Source organism: Pieris rapae, chromosome 24 (genome assembly GCF_905147795.1).
Source record: "Pieris rapae chromosome 24, ilPieRapa1.1, whole genome shotgun sequence".
Classification (NCBI taxonomy): Eukaryota; Metazoa; Arthropoda; class Insecta; order Lepidoptera; family Pieridae; genus Pieris; species Pieris rapae.
This window is the reverse complement of record NC_059532.1, coordinates 159,697-184,428: the sequence shown is the minus strand read 5'-3', so window position 1 is coordinate 184,428 and position 24,732 is coordinate 159,697. Positions and strand designations below refer to the sequence as shown.

Genomic DNA, 24,732 nt, shown 5'->3' with positions numbered 1-24,732 from the left:
CCCTTGATTTGAGAACTGGCAGTAAATGTAAAATTAAATTCATTTAATATTTCTTTTTTTGACGTTCATAAGTGTACATTGTTACCTACATGAATAAATAAATTTTGAATTTGAATTTGAATAATGTAAAATCTAAACTAAGATAAATTTGCGCGCCACTGTGTGTGGCAGAATATGCGAACGACTGACAATTTGTACCATATTCGTGCAATGAATAAATTATTATTATTATAATATAAATATATTTTCAAGTTAGCCAGACAGAAATTTATAAATTTCGATAGACTATTAAATTAATGGTTTGTTCAGGTAAGTAAAACTCATTTTACATAACTCCTTTTATTTTATACTTAACTTTACCAATATAGAAAATATAACATTGTTACAACCTGTGCGTTATTTGTTGACTTAAACCTATGCGACTTCGAAGTAATTAAAAAAAGTACAACAAAACTTACAACATTAAAAGTTATTTTATTAGATTCATATCTCACAACACAGAAATTTTGATTCCCTTATTTATTGTATTTGGAAATATTACAGTAAATAAGTAACTAAATAACTTAAATTCATTTCCGGTTTTGTAAATAAACGAATTTAGAAATCGGAAATGAAAATGTTAGATAATGTTGAGTTCCATAATTCAAAATGTATTTTTATATAACTTTAAGTACATAATATTATACCTTAGCTGCACCCATACAAAAACTAACATAAATGAATTTACAGATTTTTAATTCATATTTAAAAATTATGAAAATATAATATACTCTTGCTTTTGAAAACAACATGTAAACAGCGAAGAAACGAGTTCCAAAACTAGCTAAGCTAAATATTAAATAAAAACAGTTCCTGTACCTCAATAATGGGCGACATGATTTGGTTTTTTAAAAATAATTTTATGGCCTGGTACGACATGAATTGACGTCTATTTTCATAAACAAAATTCATAGAGCATAGTTCCGTGAGTTCCGTTTAATCTGTGTATTGATGAGGATATTTTTTCACTTATAAATATCACAATTTTTAGTGTAAAAAGATTAGTGTAAATATATATTAAATAAAAAAAAGTTATTGAATAAGCATTGACATTTTAAGATAGATACTGTCAACAAATCTTGTATCAGGTAGTTTCAATAATTTTGATTTAAAAACAATATTTTAGAGATATTATAGATTTGAAATAATAAAAAATAATAACCAGCCCATGCCTGAAACACACTTAGGTGAAGAAGCTTGCATCATTACGACTAAGTGGCTACAGCATACCTTACATGCCGGCAACGTATAAGCAAACCTGCTGCTGTAAGGTGTCCACAGGAGACGGAACACTGAACTTTGACAGTTTGCCTCCCGTCTGATAAAAATAATATATCTATGCCTAAACGCGTTGACAATTGACATGACATTGACATTTGAAAAATCATAATCGAACTACGACTTTCGTAAGTCTCGACTTGACGTGTTTCCTTACGATGTCTTCTTGCATATGTCCTGTATTGAATAATCCTTATAAAATTACAAAATTAAATAAGGCGATTTAATAAAAAATCTTTATAGCTTCTATAGCCAAGTACTTCTAAAGATAGAATCCCATGGAATGCGTTTTAACATTTTTGTAGTAATCGAAGTATTCTTGAGGTGACCGCGAATGCTTTTTCACCACGTCATCTAGCTGCATTAGATCACCCCAGTCGGCCTGTGAATATGAAAGTTGCTGTTTAATCGGTAGACCGGTAGAAAACTCGGTAGACCGTGAAGATGTACTTACAAAATTAGGAAAATAGTGGCGTTTATCGTCAAACTTCCGCTGGTCGACTACCCTCATGAGGTAAAGGCGTTCCAGCCATGGCCAAATCATATAGTCCAACATCCCCGGACGGTTCCCACCAAAATAATTTGTACCTAAAAATAATCATTGTTATTTCCAATCAGTATTCCCCGAGATCGTGCAATTCCCATCTGGACTATAGATGTTTCTAAGGTTTATTAACACCTAATCTTAAAAAAAAAGGACGCGGCAGGATGATCAGCCTGTGACAGACCAGCTGCTCCTCCAATGATTAGCTCGAAGGTACCACTGCGTTGTACATGTAGCGGGAAGACTTCAATAACGGAATTTACGTCATTTCACGGGCATTAGGGCACCTGATGTTAAGTAATTCCGCCGCCCATGGACACTTACATTGCCAGACGGCTTACAGATAATAAAAACTCACCCCTGGACGCCAATTCCTTTTCGAATATATCCATTGTCTGCAGTATTTGTTCGCTGCCGAATACGAAGTTTGTATCGAAGCACTCCAAACTTCCTTTGATTAACTGAAACATTATATTATATAGATAGTTATAATATCTTGACGACGTATAGAGGGTAGGCCCAAAAAATTGTGAGAATCGTTCTCGGAAGTTGTATGTAATGGCCTAAACATAAATCGTTGTTATTCAGCAAAACACATATATGGCTTGTTATTTATTTTTTAAGTGATAACTAAAAATATAGGAGGATAAAACGTTCGTTAGGTAACGCGTTACGCTAATCTGTCTAGCTTCCGTTAGCAAACACTATATTATATTACTACAATATTTAAAACAAATAATTAAATTCTTATTCCTAATTGTTTAATAATTTTTTTTTCAATTCTTTTTCTAGTATTCAGTGGAGCGTTATGGTGATAAGCTAAAGTGTTATTTGAAGCGTTAAATGTAATAAATCTAAATTAATATCAATTGTTCTCGCACATTACCCACATGACGCCCACTCAACCCGTCGATGACAATGACAAGTGACGTCATATATAACCTTTTTTATTGAATAAAAACTTATTACATTTTGAATTGTTTAAGCTTTCGGAAGTTTAAATGAAGTATGAAGATTATGTATAAGCTAGATGCAGGTGACTTTCACACCATTACATAGCACAGCAAATTTTATAGATTTTTCAATTTGTAAACATTTGAACCTTTTTGTATATATATTAAAGACGCATTCTATCTTTGGCCATATATTTAGTTATATATAATTTATATTAGCTGTTGGATTATGGAATAATTTAAAAATATGATTATTATAATTCAATGTAAAAAAAAATTTTTATGTTAAAGGGGGCAAACGGGCTGAAGGCTCATATGATGTTAAGTGATACCACAGCCCATGGACACTCAATGCCAGAGGGCTCGCGAGTGCTTTGCCGGCCTTTTAAGAATTGATACGCTTTTTTCTTGAAGGACACAAAGTCGAATTGGTTCGGAAATACTTCAGTGGCAGCTGCTTCAAAAGAAGATTAAAAACATTGTCGGAGAGTTTCTTACCCACTCTATCCCTTGACTTGAGAACTGGTAAATGTAAATTTAGAATCAATTTAACATCTTTTCTGTTGACGTTTATAAGTCTGGATGAAACAGATGGAATTTCGTAATCTGCAGGTATCAATCCGAACAACTTTGAACACTCCATTGTAAATGCGGTAGAAGATGCAGACGAACCCCTATAGATAGGCTCTTACAAAGATTGCAAGTGTAGAAAATATTAATATTACCTCATTAAATCTCTCAATGAGCAATCTGTCCTGTGCCTTCCCGAAGGGATCGCTGGAATGCAATGGATTCCGCGGGTATTTCTCGTCCAAATAGTCACAGATCACCACACTCTCAAACAGATATTTGTCGCCATGGTCTGTCGGTACTTCCAGGACTGGGATTTTATCTGTGAAAGTTTTAAAATAAAAATCAGTGGCACTAGGTTTACAGAGTGGTGGAGGAACTACTGCAGGTGAAAGCCAGCAAGCAGGAGGGGCATAGGCAGCACTGGAATCTTCTCATTTCGGAGGCCAAGATTTTTTTTAGCGATCACGATATTTTTAAATATCATAAAGAATTTAGTGATATTCATAAACGAGACTGAGAGAGAACGAGAGAGAGAGAAAATCCAATACATTATTAACGTATTCTGGATCTCACCAGGCAGAATTTATCACGGAACACTGTGGGTATTATAAAAGTTTAAATAAAAAGAAATCATCCTAAGTTAAAGCTGTTTTATAGAAACGGGCAGGAAGCTCCCTTGAATACTTACAGTACCAGAAGGCTCGTAAGTGCCACCTGATCTTAGTCGAATTGGTTTGGAAATACTTCAGTAGGCAACTGGTTCCACATAAGTGTTGCAAAATTGAGTAAATTAAATTTTTTTTTAATATTCAATACTAGCTGAACTGGCAAACGACGTTTTGCCATGTATATCATTTATGGTTATTGTGCCTCACTCGACATAGACAGGTATAGTGTATCGCGGAGTTTTTTCTAGATATTTATAAGATCTACAAATTCTTAGAACATTTTATGGTTCTATCTTTAATAGTTTAGGCAGGGTACGCAAAATAAGTAACTTTTTTGGTTGATTTTTTACACCTTGTGTCCGAAAAACCCTAATATCTTACGGAACCCTATTTTTGTTCAAAATTAAATGTAGCCTATATTACTCGTGGATAATGTAGCTTTCGAATGGTGAAAGAAATTTTAAAATCGGTCCAGTAGTATATGAGCCTATTCATTACAATCAAACAAACAAACACCCCAACTCACATCTCCTGTTATTCTCCTTGAACCACGCTGGCAGCCTCAACGGATCCAATTTGTACACTTCATATTTCGCCTTCTTCGCCTCCAATACCAGAAGGACCCTGTGACCGTATGGGTTCATATCTACATGGTACAGTCTGAGCTTGTCTGCTGGCAGTGCTGGTGGCGGGAGAGCACCTGGAATTGGTACATATTTGATAGAGGTCATGAACAACAGGGCAGTGTTGATCTTGGGGTTATATGGGCGTCTTTGACTGTGCAAATTTATAATTAAATAAAAAAATATAAAAAAATCAGTGGCGCTACAACTTCTTTTTCTGAATCTGAATCTGTTTCATGATCATTTTTAAATCTATAGACAAGTAGGTGATCAGCCTCCAGTGCCTGACACACGTCGTCGACTTTTTGGGTCTGAGACATGTCGGTTTCCTCACGATGTTTTCTTTCATCGTTCGAGCAAATGTTAAATGCGCACATAGAAAGAAAGTCCATTTGGGCACAGCCCGGAATCGAACCTACGACCTCAGGTATGAGAGACGCACGCTGAAGACACTAGAACAACACTGCTCTATATAACTGAAAACTTATAAGTCAATGACGCTGAAAATCTTTTTAGGTCTTGGCGCCAGATTTCTATATCTGTTTCATAATCATTTGTCAATCCAATAGGCAGGTAGGCGATCCGCCTCCTGTGCCTGACACACAGACATTCTTTAAGGTCTATAGCTAGTTTTTCTTCACCGATCGAGCGAATGTTAAATGCACACAGACAAATGCACAACCGGGGATGGAATCATCAGAGCCAATATTTCTTTTTATTTAATTTATTCTCACTTCGTTGCAAAGAAACATAAATAACACAATACATAAAAATTACAAGGGATACAACGGGCGGCCTTATCGCTAACAAGCGATCTCTTCCAGGCAACCCTAGTAAGAAAAAAAAACAATAAATAAAAATGATGAGTGCAAGAAGTGCATAAACAGAAGTTATGTAAAAAAAAATATATTTATATTAATCTATCGAACCTTAATCTAGACTCTAGAGAGAGAAATTTACTTGGTGAAAATCAATAAAAATGATGTATATACTTGGAAAATGATCTTTACACAGTCAGGTTGATGTAAATCTTTAAATAGAACACTGTATTTATATAAAACTAGGTTAATTATTATGCAACATATTCCAGATGAGTTTTGTAAACATATATTTAATAGATGATTGATATTATAGCTACTTTCACAGCGTTATATCCAACAGTTATTCTAATGTGGGGTGCTGCTGCAGGTTCAATCCATATTTGTGCTGCAGAAGCCGGCTGTTTGGGGTATTTATTTTTAAGGGGATAGTAGTAGATAGGGAGGTACGGAAATTCAAAATCATATTTTATTCATGTTGGTAACGTAACATAATGTACACTTAAAAAAAATTAATTTAATGTATTTAAAAGCTTCTAATTTTAAATTTACTGCCAGTTCTCAAATCAAGGGCGTAGAACGTAAGAGAAGAACTGGCAATAAACTATAACTCGGAATAAGTTTAAGGAATTAAATATGACATCATCTGGTCAATATATTCCTCAAGCTTTGTATGTACAATACAAACGATTTAAAACAAAATGGCGACTTTCACCAGTATACTCCAAACATAACAAATCTATCCACGACCAACTAGGCTCCAGAAAATAAATTAAAATCCTTATCTGGAAATTGTATTCGTTATTATAACAATCAATAAAGCTTTTATAAATTTGACGATTATTTAAATGTTAATGTAATAATTGAATAATCACTTTTCACTAGAATTTAAATCTTATTAGGAAATATTCTTTGGATATTTTCCTTAACAGGAGAATTAGTATTGGGATGACAGCCACGCGAATAACAAACTAAAATCATTAATTCAAACGTAACTAAACTCACAAGATAATGCATTCAAATGATAACGTGTTACCGTAACATAGAAAGATAACACTAGTTCCGCTTTATCTATAAAAAAACTTCCCCAACATACTTTATTTTATTCTTATCACAAAGGCATAATTGGTAAAAAAACTAGCCTCATACATAAAATACCTCGGTACTTTTAAATAACATTTTGAAGTGAAACTTCTTTAAGTGCATGAGGGTAAAATTTTTACGGAATTTCACGAAGATGTGCAGCGTTTTTGTCGAAGAAAAGGGAGAAAGCGATAGAGAGAGAGTGAGAAAGGGAGATCGAGAAAAAATACACGCTATTGGTTGATGTATTCGTATAGTAGTTACATATTAAATAAAGTTTAAATATATAATAAGATGGCAATTCTGTCGCATAACGGCTTGTTGCACACGCAGATTTTTTGTTTATTAATTTTATCATTAGCACGTATACAGTGTGAATAAATACTTAAAGTGATCAAATACATGATCATCTAATGGGACTTTTACCTTAGTAATAATTAATTTACAAAGAAGTTTCACTTCTAACATGTGTACTTTGAACGCAAATCGAAATCCAAGTTTAAAGTTTTGACTATAAATTGATATCTACTGACGAACTCTTCATTACGCTGTATCTTAATAAGTTAACAATTTAAAGAATCCATAAAAATTTTATTTATCTAGAATTGATTTTTTTAATGTTTCTAGAGTCTGAAGAGAGAGAGAGAATATTCAATTTTGCCTCTAGATATTTTCATATTTGCGCTCCGACCACTACCGCAATCATTTTGTCTATGATCAATTGTACTACGCGAATTCTTTATTTGTATTGACACTATTGACACGCTTGATGATACGGAGTAAACCAGGGACTACGTCCTTCATCTAATTATGACGCGGAAAAGACGTGCTAGTAGAAGAAAAACCAACCTGGTTGCTTTTCGAGTAATAAATCTAGTCTAATTGAAATACGAATCAATGATACGAAATTATTGCTAATGTTTTTTTATGTTACAGGAGTTAAACCGGCCGTAGGCTCAGCTAATGTTTAGTGATACTTTTGAGTTATACTTTTAGAGTTTATTGGCAGATCTTCTCTTCCGTTCTACGCCCTTGATTTGAGAACTGGCAGTAAATGTATATTAGAATCATTTAATGTATATTTTTGACGTTCATAAGTGTACATTATATTACCTATATGAATAAATGATTTTTGATTTAATTTGATTTGACTGCCGCCCATGGACACTCACATTGCCAGAAGGATTGCAAGCGCCCTGTCGGCCTTTTAATAATTGGTATGCGACCTGAACGACCCTAAGACGAATTGCTTCAGAAACACTTCAGTGGGTAGCTGGTTCCACATAAAGGAGTCAAAAAAATTTACTTAAGAACGCGAACGAAAGTTATTAAGTTATTTTTATAGTACGTAATGACATAATGTTCTTCTGTTCGGCAATTGCGTTTCCAAAGAATAAAAAACGTTTTTTTTTCTTCACAATATTCTTCAGGTACCTACATAACTACCTACTATAGTTAAAAAAATAACAGTTTTGAGTAACTTATTCAAACATCGTTAACGCCACTAAAAGCCTACTTCACTTCGTAATACGTATCTACACAATATCTCGACCATGACCTAGTATGTTGATTAATCGATCTACGATTGTGTCAACTTGCACAGACTGCATAACAAACAATGATATCATCGTGCACCAGCTGTTTTTAATTATAAAAATAAGATACTAATGAAATATCATTATAACACAAAAGAATTCACCGTAGAAATTTAATAGATTAAAATTAATAACAATTTTATTACTCGACTTGTATACAGTCGATTGTTAGTACTTACCCGCTGTTTTAAACTGATAATGAGACATTTTTCACTTATTCACAATGGAAACGTTTAATTAAATGCAATTTTATAGCGAACTACTCGGACGCACCGGCATAAATGTGGAAATAGGTACGTCACATTTAAATTAGGCAGTATGACATCATGGTAACCTGAATATAATTATACTTTCAATTTAAATTGATATAAATATTGTATCTATTCCCACGTTACTGGAGAACTTTTTTATTTAGACGGGTTATATTTTATAGACCTTCTTCATACCTAGCAACGGTATTGCCAGTTGTATTTAAACATTAATAAATGTACATGTAGTATAATATTAGTTTAATTATAATAAAATATATGTTTTAAATAAATATTTGCTTTACAATACTTTCGATAAAATTAAAGTAATTTCTTTGTTCGTACTGTTTTATTTTTGGAACAAATTCAATGTTGATTCTGTCACGTTTGATGTTTGTTCTGGCACGGTGACATTAGGCATTGACACAGTAATCATTAACTTTTTTATTTGTGCGTGTAAACAACATTGTACCTTCTTGTGTTGTTGTCGTTTATTAAAGTTTATATTTTTACTGTTACAATTACTTTAAATGAGACCTTATGGTACAAGTTTTCAGGCGTATAAATCACTATAAAGAAATGCATGTAGAAAAACATTTCATAAGATGGTTTGATATGATTTATTGGAATATGTGTTCAAACTTATAAAATGTAAGCAAAAACAAAGACCATCGCTCTTTAAATGTATTAAGTTTATCTTTAAGCTTTGGTACTCTTATAATCTTGTAAACATATCGTTATCAGTTGTCAGGATACTATAGAATTGTATTGGCTAAGTAATACAAAAATATGGAATTTTAACAAATTTTATAATTTGTATGAAAACTGTCAAGTTTTAGCTGGCACTTTTCGTTTTGGGTTTGAACTTGCCTGTGATTTTAAGAAAAAAATCCTTTGTGAGGGACACAGTATGTTGGCTAATATCTGATACATATTTTGGTACGCAGAAAAGACAAGATACATAAATTTTCATTTTAGTAATTGATACATTTCCATATAACAAGTATATAGCAGACTTTATTCCATAATTCTTACTCTCATTTCAGATGGGAGATATTGACGTTTCTGATCCAATAGAAGTTAAATGTGAAATTATTGAGATCTCGGACGAGGAAGATCCTCCACAAAAGTATGCAACCTTGTGTTAGAACTTAGTGTATAAGGGAATTTTTAACACATCGTAGCAACGCTGCAGTTGCTTAATGTTTCCCTGGTTTTAGCAATAATTGTTTTTTAAGGAAGCGCAAAGGCTTATTAACATTCCTATTTACATTATGTGTATGATCATGCTATATACTAAATTGTCATTGACATCTAAAATGGAATAGTTGCATCGTACAGGGTAGAAATCTCATAAGCAGGAGTAAAGCAAGTGATCTTTTTAAATGTGTCAGGGGCTAAAGGGTTTATGGTCATTATCTAATAACATAATTATATGCTTTCTGGTCTAAAATGGCTCTCTATACCTTAAATTTTTTATAATCTAAAATATTTACTTATAAAAGTACCTTAAATTTGTTTGGCTTCACCTAGTGGTGTAATAACCTGTGACAAAAAGGCTGCCCTTTTGGCATGTGTGTTTGTGAGCATCTCGACTCTAGAAGACTAAAGGAGGTCACCACCAACTATTTAGCAGTGTGATTCCTGCAGGAAATCATATTCCTATATCTTTTAATGACATTTATAACTCCCACAAGTCTGCTGCATACTTGTACTCACCCTGCATAGTCCAAAAATGCTGATAATCTTCAATACCCTTAAAAGAAAATTGCCCTGTCCCATCCATCGCCCAATATGTGTAACCCCCTTGTTTTGTATAATGTAAACCATTATAAAGGTCAGCTTCTAAGGTAATTTTGCTATTTCAGAAAAAAAAGAAAACGCACAGTACAAAAGAAGCCTCAGGCCTGTCCAACATGTGGCAAAGTCTTCTTGACAGGATATGAATTAAGAAAACACAATAGAACACATACAGGAGAACGTCCATACATGTGTTCCCTGTGTGGAAAGACGTACACACAACCCGGACATTTGAGCATTCATGCGCTATCACATACAGGAGTCAAGAATTTCAATTGTACAGAATGTGGGGCAGCGTTTTATAGGAAAGCTGATCTGGATAGACATGAGAAAATCCATACTGGAGTCAAGCCGTACCAATGTGAAATTTGTGCAAAGAGCTTCACACAGAAGAATAATATGCTGATGCATTATAAGACACACGTTGGGGACAAACCCCACGAGTGCCTGGTGTGTGGGAAACGGTTTATAACTAAGAGTAAATTGACGTTGCACTCGAGGAAACACGATAAAGATAAAAAGAGAAAAAACGATTATTTATAGTTAATAAATTATTTTGGTTTTAATATTGTCTTTGGTTGTTGTGATGTTTTAATAAAACCTTTTTATACAATCTGTAGCATTAATCCCCTTGTTAATAAGTTTTTCTTTCATAATTTGCTAAATTTGAGCCAGCCAGTATTACAGGATAATGTTTTAAAGAAAAGAACATTAGAATTGATAAATAAGAACACATGACAATCTCCAATAGCTCCCAAAATAAAGAATGCCCCGCCGGATCTTAAAACTCCGGACAGGCCCACGCCCTGATTTTTTTTTTCTCTTAACCAATCAACGCCCGATATTTTCCCACCTCACTACTCGAGAAAAAACCACCAATCGTGGGTCTTGTCAATAGAACTATTATTTACAAAAAACACAATAAATATACATACATCATTGTATCTATTTTAAATACTAATAATTTAAAATGTTAATACTACAAATGGTTTATTTATTAAATTATATATAACAAACTTAAATTTATTGTAAAAACCACCGGATATTGTTGTATAAAGTATCGCAGACCATTCAGCTTCTGTGATTGGCTAGCGCCTACGCGCTATATAAAATTGTAGCAAAAAAGCTGAAGAAAGTTTACTACTTAGCTATTTTGTTACCCTTGACCAAAATTATGTAGTATGCAATATAAAGTAGATCGACTCATTTTTTATGACAGGTTATGCCTAAAGTCATTGATATACAAAAACCCAAGATGCACACTCAACGTCTAAAAAAAGTCCTCAAAAAATGAGCGCAACATTCTAAATTGTGCGCTCATTTCAAATAGTCTCGCGTCGCTCGCGTCTGGGAGCAGACGTTAAAAATGTCAGTATTCTCTGAGAAATTGTAAAAATATTACGTCAAGGAGGCTAAAAAAGGATGGGATATCGTATTTTCGGTAAGTAAAAAACTTTATTGATTGGTTTTTGTTGTTTTATGACTGATTATAACAAGCAATATGTGATTTTTATTTATTTATTCTAAAAACATCATTCAACGCACAAACTGTATACGGCCAACTTCAATGGTTGCTTGTTAAGTGTTAGAACAACGCAGTCTTCTTTTTATTTTAGTCGCAATATAAAAATGACCCTGTTCTAATAAGTGGAGTCGATTATTTTTATTTGTGTTTTTTTTATAAATAAATTTATGTACTATTGAACTTTTTGTGTGTAGTTTTTGACAAATATATTTACGCTAGTAAAGTGGTCCGGAGATAGCCAATTTAACATTTTTTTTTATGTTCGTAAATATTTTGATATTGCTTACAGATTGAAATACCGGATGATGGCGGTGATACTGAAGTGTCTCCTACGAGTTCAATGTTTAATTTAGAAATTCAAAAGAAATTCAAATCTCCTACCACTTCTCTAAGCACGGGGTCAGTTTTGGATACACCTCGAAAAGTTCGTATTAAAAGCGAACTTAACAAATGCCGCAAAAGGTTAATTAGCAAGGAAAAATTCATTAAAAACTGAAGAAAAAAGAATTCGAGACTTGTTAAAAAGACTAATTCACTAAAGAAAGCGTTAAATGTTTTAAAAAAAATGTTTAAATCGTTTTGAACCAAATATTTGAATAAACAATTTTAACAGTTATTATTTGTTTTTTTTATATACCCATAGGCTACCCAAAAACATATTTATGCACAAATAAAAGTATATTTATGTGTTTAAAACACAATTTAACAAACTCTTAAAATACTAAATAATAATAATAATAATAATAATAATAGCCTTTATTTCCAAAAAACTTTAAAATTAGGGGACAATAAAACGTCATTCAGTTAAGTTTTGGTTTGTCCACCGTTGGACATAGGCCTCCTCCTTCCGGTTCCACTCGCGTCTGTCGCGGGCCAGGCGCGGCCAGGTAACCCCGGCGACTGCGATGATGTCATCTGCCCAGCTTCGGCGTGGGCGCCCCTGCGGCCGGCTCGTGCCGCGCGGGTACCAGTGCAGCACTCTCTCGCTCCATCTGTTGTCACTTGTTCTTGCTGTGTGCCCTGCCCAACGCCATTTCAGGCGGCACACCATTTTTGCCGCGTCTATTATTTTTGTTCTTTGTCGTATCGCTGTACTCTTTACCCTGTTTCTGAGACTTAACCCTAGCATGCTCCTTTCGGCTGATCGTTGAATATTTGAATTTTCTTTATTAATTCAACTGTGATAGGCCAGGATTGGCAGCCGTACAACAGTGTAGGTGTCACAACTGAGTCCATCACTTTTTTCTTCAGTGATAGACTCATTTGAGACTTAAAAATATGCTTGTGTGACCAATATGAAATCCAGGCTTTTTTAATTCTTCTCTCTACCTCCTCTATATAATGGCTTTTAAACGAAATATTTTGGCCAAGGTAGACATACTGGTCGACGTATTCTATATTTCTATTGTTGACGGTTATACTATATTTTATGCCATTTGTCATTATACATGTTTTTTCAGGGTTCATTTCCAGCCCACACTCTTTACTTATGTCTTCTAGGGTACGCAGCATGTATTGTAAGTCTTCATGCCTTTCAGTTATTAGAACAATATCATCTGCGAACCGAAGATGGCTTAAATTTTCGCCATTTATATTTACTCCTAACCCTGACCAATCCAGCTTTCTGAAGATAAATTCCAGAAGTGCGATGAATAAGTTTGGCGACACGGGATCGCCCTGCCGAACACCCCTTTTCAGTGGAAACATGTTACCTTTCTTCTCCAACTTCACTGTGGCTTTACTTCTTTGGTATATCTTTTCTAATAAGTTAACATATTTATTTTCTATTCCTTGTTCTCGTAAAGCTAACCAGAGTTTGTTATGTAAGATTGTGTCAAAGGCTTTGGAGTAGTCCACATGACTTGTCTAAGTGTGAATATATGATCTAGAGTTGAATATTTACTTCTAAAACCAGCTTGCTCTCTTGGTTGTTGGAACTCTAGCTCCATCTTCATTCTGGTAAGGATGATATTTGTAAAAAGTTTGTAAGTGGATTGCAATAAACTTATAGGTCGGTAGTTATTGATGTTCATTGGGTCTCCCTTTTTATATAGTAATGTTATTACAGATGTTTCCCACTGTTTAGGTATTTTTTCTTGTTTTAAAATTTCATTGAGTAGTTCCGTGAGAGGTGATGTTAGAGGTTCTACTATTGCTTTAAGTATATCATTAGTTATGTTATCATCTCCAGGGCTTTTTGCAGATTTAAGTTTCATAATGGCATGCCTGATTTCACTTTCCAGTAGCAAAGGGGTCTCTTCATTTTTATAACTTTCTAATATACCATTATTACTAATATCTAGTGGTTGATTTTGCAAACTGTACAGTTCTTTGTAGAAATTAGTGGCTATATTTAGTATATTATCTCTGTTTGTTATTGTTGCGTTTGTACGACTTTTTAGTGTTTGTACCCATTGTTTCGTATTATTTATGCGTTTGTTTCCTCGTTTAACTGATAGATTTTTATCTATTTCTTCTTCTAATATTTTGAGTTGATAATATTCTTTATTTCTTTTTATATTTTTTCTAATTTTTCCATACAGATGCTTAAGACGCTTCTTTTCACTTTCTGGTTTGGTAGGTTTATTTTTTAGTTCAGTTCTTTCACTTATCATATCTCTTATTTTTTCAGTTATAATATAGTTATTTCTCTTTATCCCTGGTATTGTTGGTAACTTTTCGACACTGGTTTTAATTCGATGTATAATATTATTATATTTTTCTTGTATATTCTTAGATTTTTCAATGTGTTGAACCGAAAAAATATTCTTAAGTGTTTCTTGTTCTAGTGGGTTCAGTCCTGATTGTCTGCCTTTAAATTGTTTTCTACTTTTAATTTTTGCTGAAATTTTCACTGTTGCCCGAACCATACGGTGGTCTGTTGGGTGGGTGGTATTAATTATATCTATATTTTCGACGGTATGATGATAGGGTCTTTTAATAATAAAAAAAGTCTATTTCATTAGCGGTTCGAGTATCTGGTGATAACCATGTCCATTTATTTTTGGTGTTTTTCTTGAAATAAGAGTTCACAATAAACAGTTGTTTTTCTAAACAAAAGTCAATAAGTCGTTTGCATCGCTCGCTTCTCTTACCGTGTCCCCATAAACCCATAACCAACTTTTCATCTGGAGTGGCTCGGCCTATTTGTGCGTTAAAATCTCCAAGCACAATTGTGTATGGCAGAATATAGAAAATATAGAAAATGAAAAATATAGTAAATATAGAAAATACTAAATAGTAATGTATAAAGAAAAAAAAGTCATGTTCGACTCCACTCAATACCTTGTCCTACCGACCACGGTCGGTCGTAAAATTTTATTGGTTTAAGTACACTGCGTTGTAATAACAACTTTAAACAATTCGCGTAAGGTTGATTTTGTAATAATATATGCTTGTAATTTATAGAAAGAGACAGAAATAGTTTTCGGGACACTTTCGAGCGTTACTTTTATTCGAGACTGTGCATCTTGGGTTTTTTGTATATCAATGCCTAAAGTGCGCAAAACGGGACCTAATTTAGATCAAATAATAAGTAGGCAATAAACAAAACACTTTTTTAAAGTTGGTTTTTTTTTTAGTGAAACTTAGTTAAAAATAACGAATCACAAAATGTAGATATCCAAAATGTTTATTTATATTTATCAGAAGAACTAATTTGTTTAAAAATAAGAATGAAACTCTTGGCACGTTTTTTTTATATATTTCGCTGTTTAAATCGGGACACGGGACAATTCTGCGTCCCAAAGTCCATTTCGGGGACACTGGGACTCGTAATTGGAAAAAGGGACACATTAATTTGATTTAAAGGTATGTTATATATACATATACATTAAGAAATGGCAGCAAGCGAATGGAGAAATAAAGCCATTTACAGATAGAAGATAGAGATATTTAGAAGACGCTGGAGGAAGCTGTACACTATATTAGGTTAACAAGAATAAAATGTCTATAACAAATCTAAACTGTTTATTTTAGTTTGTTTTGGAATTAAACGGGATTTTATTATAATTTTTTGAAATGTTTAAAATGAAACTTTTTTTTTAATGGCTTTTATTTATGCCAACTGAAAAACTTAAATACGCCATACATTTATTTCATCAGTGATCCACTTGTCGTAGTCGCTTATCTGTGTATATGTTATGACATTCTCGGTATTACTCAACATTATTCCGTGTAGGAAATATTTCTCGACTTGTTGACTCTGTAAATAAATCAAAAAAAATATTATTTCAATCGAAAATAGAATTCTGACATTTCATCAGTGTTGTTGGTAATTAGTTAAAAAAATTGACCTATTTGGGGGAAATAAATAATGGAATTCTCCGTATTTTTTTATGTTTAACCTACAAAAAGCTAAATCTCAATAGAAAAATCACAAATATTCAAATATCACGAACAATACATCGAATTCATCATGACTGTAAAGAGGCACCCAAAATTATTTCAAAAATTTAAAGATACGTCCTTGCATTTACCGAGGGATCCAACTCTGCTGCGGGTGCCTGCATGTTGCACCACGCTATATTCTAAATAAGAATTAAGAATATAAGAATATTTAATCACCTTCCTAGAAGCTATAGATCGCTACCATGTAATGTTTTCAAGGGGAAGGTGATTGGGTTCTTAAAGGCAAGGTGCTTTTATAGCGTGGGCGACTACCTAGATCATAAGTTTGAAATTAACGCGGGGAACATCACTTCAAATGTTATTAAATACAAGAAAAAGAAGCCTAACGTTTAAATCGTTGTATTTTTTAGATAAGAATTTTTGCAAATATTGGTGTCTAACTAACTCTGCGCTGTCATTTTTCTAAATGTTAGATTTAATAACTAGTCTTGTTATTCAATAGATCAAATAAATAAAATATAAGATGACATTTGCATTGGCGGATTATTGTAATTTATGTAACTAATTGTAAAACTATTCTAGCAAATAAACGATTTGAATTTGAATTAAGTTTATTTTATTTGAATTACTTTATTGTTTTCTTTAGCGGCCATCACTGCCTACTAATTCCAGGTTTAGTAAACCTTAAAAAAAAATACATGTTCCTTTACTTGAGCGTTGTTTACTGTTTTGACTGCACCGCACTCAATAAAATCCACTAACAGATAACATGTATACATGCCGGCCAAAAAAAGTGTGTGGCATAGTTTTTGCTTAGCGAGTCTGACATATTTAAACTAATTAGATATTGTACAAATTCTTAAAAGGCCGGCAACGCACCTACGAGCCTTCTGGAAATGTCAATGTCGATGGGCGGCGGTATCACTTAGTATCAGATGAGCCTCTTGCCCATCAGAACAGGTTCTATAGTAAAAATCTACAATCTCTACGACTTCAATCAGTACCATGACAAATCAAATCAACACAGTTCCGAGTAACGTAGAAGTCCCAAAATTTAATTGCCTGGGGACAACTACTCCTTAAATATCCTCATGATATTTATGGGCGTGTAGCGTTCTGATCGTGATCGGCAGCCGTTGCCTCTCTATTTATCTTTCCTATGTTGCTCCTAAAGAGACAATTAAGGTGGAGCTGACATCACAGAAGAGCAAATCAGTTCAGCTGTATAATGGTCTTACCTGATCTGCACAAAATAGTCCACTGGCTGGTTCAGGAATAAAATCATGACGTGGCACCAATGCACACATGGTACCCTCTATATTGTTACACTGGTTTTGTGGTGGTATAACAGCTGTTATCTGGGGAAAAAGCAACAGCGCCATTTAGGTCAGGTCTGAGAGTTCTGAAACTGTTTCGTGATTATATTTAAAAGAAATGTAACACCGACACCTAAATTCGACATCATGAAGTTAGGTCTAGGTGGCATGGAAAACAATAACTATGTTCAAGTTGTATATTCTAGTATTTTTATATTTAGAACACGTGTTTCGTAACGGTACAATTAAACAGCGTGAATAAATAAATATTATTTTTGTGATTTTTAATCAATTTCATATACGACGGTGATACTAATAATTAATTATTTATTTGAATAAAATCTTTTTAATTAATTTTAATATTTATCGTTTTTTTTATTTGAGAGTCTATATACACCAGAGACTACCAGCGAAGCCTACTTACAGTAATATCATCACGCGTTACAGCGACACAAGTGGTTCCCACTTCCGGTTTTCCTTCCGGTCTACACACAGGGCGAGAAAAATTCACAGGTGTCTCTAGCTTTAGAAGTGCGATGTCGTGTTTTTCTGAAATAAAACAGCTTGCCAGGATTGAGACTTATATAACTATATATATATATAACTGTGAACATATATAGTATGTTGGAGAAAAAGTCTTTTTGCATTATAGTATATATTAACTTGTAATCAAATATCTATGTATGTACTTAAAGTTTAGATTTTTAAAGAAGATAATTCCAAATTCAAATAAGGAAAATCTGTAGTTTTTTGTTTTTCCTACCGTCAAAATGAGTGAAATTAATGAAGAAATTCGATACTTATTGGCGCACTTTTTTCAATATTTGGATTGAGATGTTAATCTCAGATGGTCAAAAATGGATTGAGATAGTTTATTGGGTTTGGGCATTAGTTACTTACCATGATCAAAATTAGGATGTATTTTAAAACTGGCAATGTTCGCTTCTCTGCTGGGATTTCGCTCGAATCGAACGCTCAAATTATCTTCCATGTTCGTTACATGTGTCAAGCAGGTGGCCGTTGTGACGAGCACCTCCGGGTAGAAGTGTATGTATGACACCGGACACAATTTTGTGTCCTCGCTGAAAACAGACATTATGTGTACTAATTTATTTAACAACAAAATAAGCTGCCATCACAGATTACTCCAATGCAGTCATTATATTTACATCACAAAATATCCACCATTTAAATTTTCACACTAAAAAATGGGGAAGGCCTTTGCCCGTGGGCACACAGAGTCAGTTATCGTAGATCAACAAAAACAATACCTATAATGTATATATTGATTCTGATATAAGGCTATAAATAAAATAAAAAAAATATCCACCATCTCCCTCATCCTCCCATGTCCGGGAGATGGGGGTACCTATGTAGTATGTACCTATGTACCTACGTACCTACGTTCCTATATACCTATGTGCCTATGTACCTATATGCCTATGTACCTATGTACCGGCAAACATCTTGATGTTTCATAGGTTTTTTTTAATAGAACAGGGGGCAAACGGACAGGATGCTCATCTGATGTTAAGTAATACCGCCGCCCATCGGCCAATGCCACAGGGCTCGAGAGTGCGTTTAGAATTGGTACTAATTTAGATGCGGCCAGCCTTTTAAGAATTGGTACTAATTTAGATGCGGCCAGCCTTTTAAGAATTGGTACTAATTTAGATGCGGCCAGCCTTTTAATAATTGGTACTAATTTAGATGCGGTAAAAGATATAAAGACTTCCATATCTTAACGCACATTGGTCCTTGTTTTTTTACTGTTAATTGAATCTAGGTAAATACAACTTACGCATAAAGCCAGGCCCTCCAAGGGTATTGGCCGGGGAGTACACTTCTCAACGTTGGTCTGACGCTTCTCGGTTCACCTTCAGGGTTGCTAATCCCGCATTTCCCTAGACCCCTGCGAAATAATCACGTGACAATTGACTCCAATGCGTCTCCATCGTACAAACCACATGATAGTATCGAGGTTTTGGTTGGTAAAAGGCTTTTGATTAGCATTCATGTCTCCAAGATGAGTATGGATCTGCATGATTAACCTAAGTTATGAAGATATTTAGAAGTCTCTAATTCAGCAGAATTATTATTAGGACGTCATGTTAATTCATACAAACCTTAAGCTAGTAACTTCATTTTGGTTAACACAACACACTTCAAGCGGTGCGCAGTTGTCGTCCACAATTCTGTAAAAGTTAAAGCCAATCAAATCAAAATACGTTTATTCAGTGTAGATGCGTCTTAGGGCATGCTTATGAATGTCAAGATTGTTTACAAAATTCACAAAAGACTACGCCATGCATTCGCAAAACTACCAGGAGGCTATAGTCTGAGAAGAACGGGTAAGAAAATCAGCAAGTTTTACTCCCCTCTACATAACGTTTTTTAAAAGGATACTGGCATAAACCACGTCATTAAAGTTCTGTTCTGTGATTTACCACATTCACCGTCACACACATATTTACAACACTTCAACGATAACGAAAATAATATAAAATTATAATTATTATTAGAACTATTGCCACACTTTTTCGCCTTCTCATTAACTGTGTAGTCAGTAACCTTTACACATAAATGTTTTTTTAATATGTGTTTTGAATCTGTTGAAGGCAGTTCTAATATTTCACTAATTATATATAGCAGCGTTAACTTAGGCCCACAAATGAAGTATTTATTATCTGCAACCTGTGAGATGGCTGAAAAAGTTTTCCCTTATTTCTTGTATTCCTATTGTGAATGTCACTGTTCTTTAAAAGAGAACTTATATTACTAAGCACAAAAACTGTACGGATGTCGATATATTGGGAAGGTACTATCAAAATATTGATTTTGTTAAACAAATTTCTAAGTGAACTGCCTAGTTACAAGCAATAAACTGACCTTATTTCAATTTATTGCTTAAAACTTTGTGCTTTTGCACATTTTGTAAGATAAAATAGATTGTTTATCTGCTACTTTGCCCCATAAAAGAATTGCTTACGACATAAGGCCGTGAAAATGTTAAAATATACTATTCTGGCAGTTTCCTCAAGTTGCCTAATTTTTCTAATAGCGTATGCCGCAGTACTGAGCTTGTCAAAAAGTTTAGTGATATGCTGACTACATTGAAGTTTATGATCTATTGTAATACCTATAAATACCGTAGAATCAACTAAATTTAGTTTTTCATTGTTCTATTTAAGCTCTATAAATAATAAATAAACAAATAAATATAGCCAATTTTGTAAGTTTAAATATTAACAATCTTGTAAGTTACATTTTATCTTATTTCTACTTTATATACTACTTATACTTATTAACGAAATTTAATTAAGGTAAATGTAAATATTATCATATTATTTCCTATTAGACACCGGTTTCTTGATTGTCTTGCTTTTTAGCATAGGCCTCCCCAAGTGTTCTCCACAAAGATCTATCTCTTGCTTTCCTCATCCATGTGGATTCTGCCAACTTTTTAATATCATCTTCCCTTTAAGCTCTATAATTGTTGTTATAACATAAAAAGTAAATATTATGCATATTGTTTTTGTGGCATTTCATTGTAAATTACTTTCAGAAAACCAGGACAATATTTTAGAAAGTGTATTTTTTTTGTTCACATCGCCAAAATTTGTTTGATATCTATTTAAAATTCAAGCTCAAAAAAAGTAGATTATCATATAATGGCTTTGCATAAGAAAGCAAATCGTCAATATATATAAGAAATAAAAATTGTCCCATTATTGATTCTTGTGGGACTCCCATTTTAATATGAGATCCCGAAGATTTAGTTCCATTTATATCAACTTTATGAGTTCGACAACTTAGGTAAGAGGTTATTAAGCTAAGAGCTATAATATTTTTTTACCATCGTGGTCAAGTTTGCAAAGCAGAGTCTTATGGTCAACACAATCAATCGCCTTGGACAAATCACAGAAGGAAATTTACTAAACATAAGTTTCTAACGGTTGCTACGAAGCTTTTATCATCATTAGAACGAAGCTTTTAGTCAATATTACTGTTTTATAAAAAAAGCAGCATCAATAATGTATTATTTTGCTTATTTGAAATATTTTTTTTGTGAAAAGACCTACGCTTAAGCGGACAGTCTCACTGATGCTTGGAGTTCGTGCGAGTACCAACAATATCCTGATGGTTATAGCAAATAAGCCCGAATGTGCTGTTTTGAGACACTGGGTTCATATACATGGCCATGTACCGGGTGTCTCAAATCAACGTAGACTAATAAATTAAATATTTAAATATTTTTAATAATTTCACTAACACAGTTACAAGTTTTACTATACTAACAATATATGGACTTATTAATTGGTCTGAAATAAATTATTTTATTCATTTATTTAAGCAGTTTCCACGATGGGTGTAGGGTAATCTCATTAATAAGGGGAATCGACCGTTTATAAGATTGGCAAAACCACACCACCATAGGCATGTGTGTGCCAATGGACTTTGTATCCGGCTAATAAATAAATTTAAAAAAAAATAGGCATGTCTAATGTGACCTTGATACCAGACCATAAACTCAAAAAAAAATATATCAATAGTGTGTTGAATCGTTTGTTTTGTTACAAATAACTATGTATGGATAAATAATAAATGCTTACAATCGTCGTGTATGCGAATTAGCCTTCGAGTGCTGAAGGAACCTTGGATGGTCACAGGTGAAACAGTCGTAGCACCCCTGCCACACACTTCCATCCGTCGGCTCTATCTTCGAACATTTAAGGTCCTCAATTGATTTTTTATTATCTGTAAACAGAAAATTAATTTCGATGACTTTTATAACTAAACAACGATTTTTATAACATTTTAAGAGCGGGCACAAAACAAAATCATTAATCGTAGATTTAATGTCATCTAATGATGCTTGAATATATATTCATAATGTATGTAGAATGCAAATATGTATTCATAATTATAGCCAAGAAAGCGATAAACTTCTTCTTTACAAAACTTTTGATGTTAAGTGATACCGCCGCCCATGGACACTCTCGATGCCAGGGGGCTTGCGAGTGCGTTGCCCCCCTTTTAAGAATTGGTACGCTCTTTTCTAAGGACCCTAAGTCGAATTGGTTCGTCTGATATCGAAATCCTGCAGCGGCTGCAAAACAAAACCCTACGAAATATGAGCGGTGCGCCGTGGATGACGTTGCGTTTTTCTTGGCAGTTTTTACCGCGCACCACCACTTATTTCCGAACCAATTCGACTTAGGGTCCTTCAAGGGTACTTTTTACGCACGTATTTTTTTATATAACAAACGGGCCTGATGTAAAGTGAGACCTATATACACTTTTAGCCAGTGGAGTCGCGAGTGCATTGCCGCCCTTTATACTCTCTTATTTTGAAAGGCATAGAGTCAAATTTGTACAAAAATACTTCAGTGGGCTGCTGATTGCTATTCTTCTATTCTGTCAGGACAGTGATGATATTCAGCTTCAGATATTAATGCGACGAACTATTATGCAACAGTTAATTAATAATCTTATACATGAACTTACTATTTGAAGACATAAATATACTGTCCAGACTCGACTCGTCATTTTGTGCCTTTGCAGACCCAGCGATGGCGAGAAGACAAATATATCTGAAACGTACATAAAGGAATTTAAAATGTAGAAAATGCAAAATTCTTTCTTATCTTAATCATTTTTTATTTAGGAGGTATTTCATTCCTAGCTTTCATAAGCAGAGGATTTTGGAGGACTTAAAAAAATTATTTATTTATTTATTTATTCCACTACATTTTTCTACCTTAACAGTTACTACTAATTCGATAGAACGCCAAAATAATACCCACACTGATTATCCTACATAAAAAAAAAACATTAGAAAATTATACTTATATGCCTAAATCTTATAACTATCTTTTAATTTTAAATTTAAACCATAATTTTAATTTTAAAATTATGTCTAAATAATTATAAGTTTAAATACAATAATACATAACTATAATCCGTAAAAAAGTGTTTTCTTTAAATAAATAAATAACTGTTTGTAAATATTCATCAGGGATAATTCTGGTGGTGAATGAATTTCAAATCAGTAATGTTTTAAAGCCTATTTAATGAACACAGATCTTTCGTTTTTATAATATTCGTGTTGATAAAACATCGCAGGTACCGGTTTTTGTTTAATACTTTTTGTTTAATATTAGATTTATAATTTAGTTAAACAATTTGTGACTTACCTAATCATATTAGCTTATGTATATATAATATTATTCAGCTTTTTGTTTATCTGAAAATATGTTTAAAATATAAAAAAAAGATTTTATTCTATTGGATTATGTGTTGTTAGATTATCAGTGAAACAAATTTGGATTTGTAAGCATAGTAGAGTTTGAAACAAAGAGGGTTATTCATTATATTATGTGAACTTTTTTTAATAATAAAAAGAAACTTAATCGATAAATTAATTTTGTACATATTTTCGAATGTTCCCTCGATATTTCCGATTTTTCCAATCCAAAACATCCTAAAAAACGGTAGATAACCGAAAACTTACAAAAAAACAAAAATATGGTTGGGTTGAAATGGTCTCAACTTTTGCTCACAAAGTATTTAAAAACAATACCTAATTGACTAAGAGAATTAAATTTAAAATCTTTATAACATAATTCTAAACAAATGTGTTTGTTCATACGAAACATTGATATGTTTATGTTGAACAAGGAAAAATATTAAAATAACTCACCCGTGTGGTCACCAAACAACGACTGGCAATGGGGAAACCTGATTTTAAGTAAATTAATCATATAACCATCTGCCCCGACTTTGTCTGATTGAGAGTGTCCAGTGACTTATTATTTATTTATTATTATATATACAACTAGCAGACTCGGCCAAGCGTTGCTGTGGCTAAGGTTTTTGTTATATTACATAGTAGTAAACTATTCAAGGGAAACTGTAGAAGAACTTATGTGAAACGTTAGTACTTTTAACACAGCGCCATCTGCTAGAATTGTATCTAATAATAAACAAATAATTGCGGGTATAAATTGAGATGAAAGCTATCCTATCTTTTGAGTTAGATCAAACTGCACACGGTGTGCAAATTAGATTTATATCGGTTGCGTAGTTTAGGAGTCCATCGCGGATAAACGTAACACGTGATTTATATAAATGTATTAAGATATACAAATATACATACGATTTTATTACATATGACAAAAAAATCTAAAACATAATTAAACTAAACTAATATGTAGGTAACTAATACAGTAATTTGTAACTGTCGTAGTAGTAAAAATAATTAAAAAGATAATAAAAAAGGGCACTTTCTGCAGCACACAACCGATATATGGAAATTA

General features: G+C 33.2%; 3 protein-coding genes across 3 annotated transcripts; 1 reads left to right on the top strand and 2 right to left on the bottom strand.

Annotated features, from left to right (window-relative positions):
- Positions 1-323: 323 nt before the first annotated feature.
- On the bottom strand, positions 324-8,502 carry LOC110993706 (pyrimidodiazepine synthase). Its single transcript, XM_022260057.2, has 6 exons — positions 8,354-8,502; positions 4,582-4,755; positions 3,540-3,706; positions 2,220-2,322; positions 1,772-1,905; positions 324-1,699 (listed from the first exon to the last, which is right to left on the bottom strand). The coding sequence occupies exons 1-6, from the start codon at positions 8,379-8,381 to the stop codon at positions 1,580-1,582; spliced, it is 726 nt and encodes a 241-aa protein (XP_022115749.2). The 5' UTR covers positions 8,382-8,502; the 3' UTR covers positions 324-1,579.
- Positions 8,503-8,859: 357 nt separating this feature from the next.
- LOC110993697 (gastrula zinc finger protein XlCGF49.1) lies at positions 8,860-10,795 on the top strand. The gene is made up of 3 exons (XM_022260048.2): positions 8,860-9,073; positions 9,469-9,551; positions 10,291-10,795. Exons 2-3 carry the CDS (start codon positions 9,469-9,471, stop codon positions 10,763-10,765), a joined length of 558 nt encoding a protein of 185 aa, XP_022115740.2. The 5' UTR covers positions 8,860-9,073; the 3' UTR covers positions 10,766-10,795.
- Positions 10,796-15,701: 4,906 nt separating this feature from the next.
- On the bottom strand, positions 15,702-24,134 carry LOC110993701. Its single transcript, XM_045633788.1, has 10 exons — positions 24,117-24,134; positions 23,611-23,660; positions 22,922-23,007; positions 22,027-22,171; positions 19,540-19,608; positions 19,215-19,325; positions 18,314-18,495; positions 17,838-17,962; positions 17,336-17,455; positions 15,702-15,951 (listed from the first exon to the last, which is right to left on the bottom strand). Exons 2-10 carry the CDS (start codon positions 23,616-23,618, stop codon positions 15,823-15,825), a joined length of 975 nt encoding a protein of 324 aa, XP_045489744.1. The 5' UTR covers positions 23,619-23,660; positions 24,117-24,134; the 3' UTR covers positions 15,702-15,822.
- Positions 24,135-24,732: the final 598 nt, after the last annotated feature.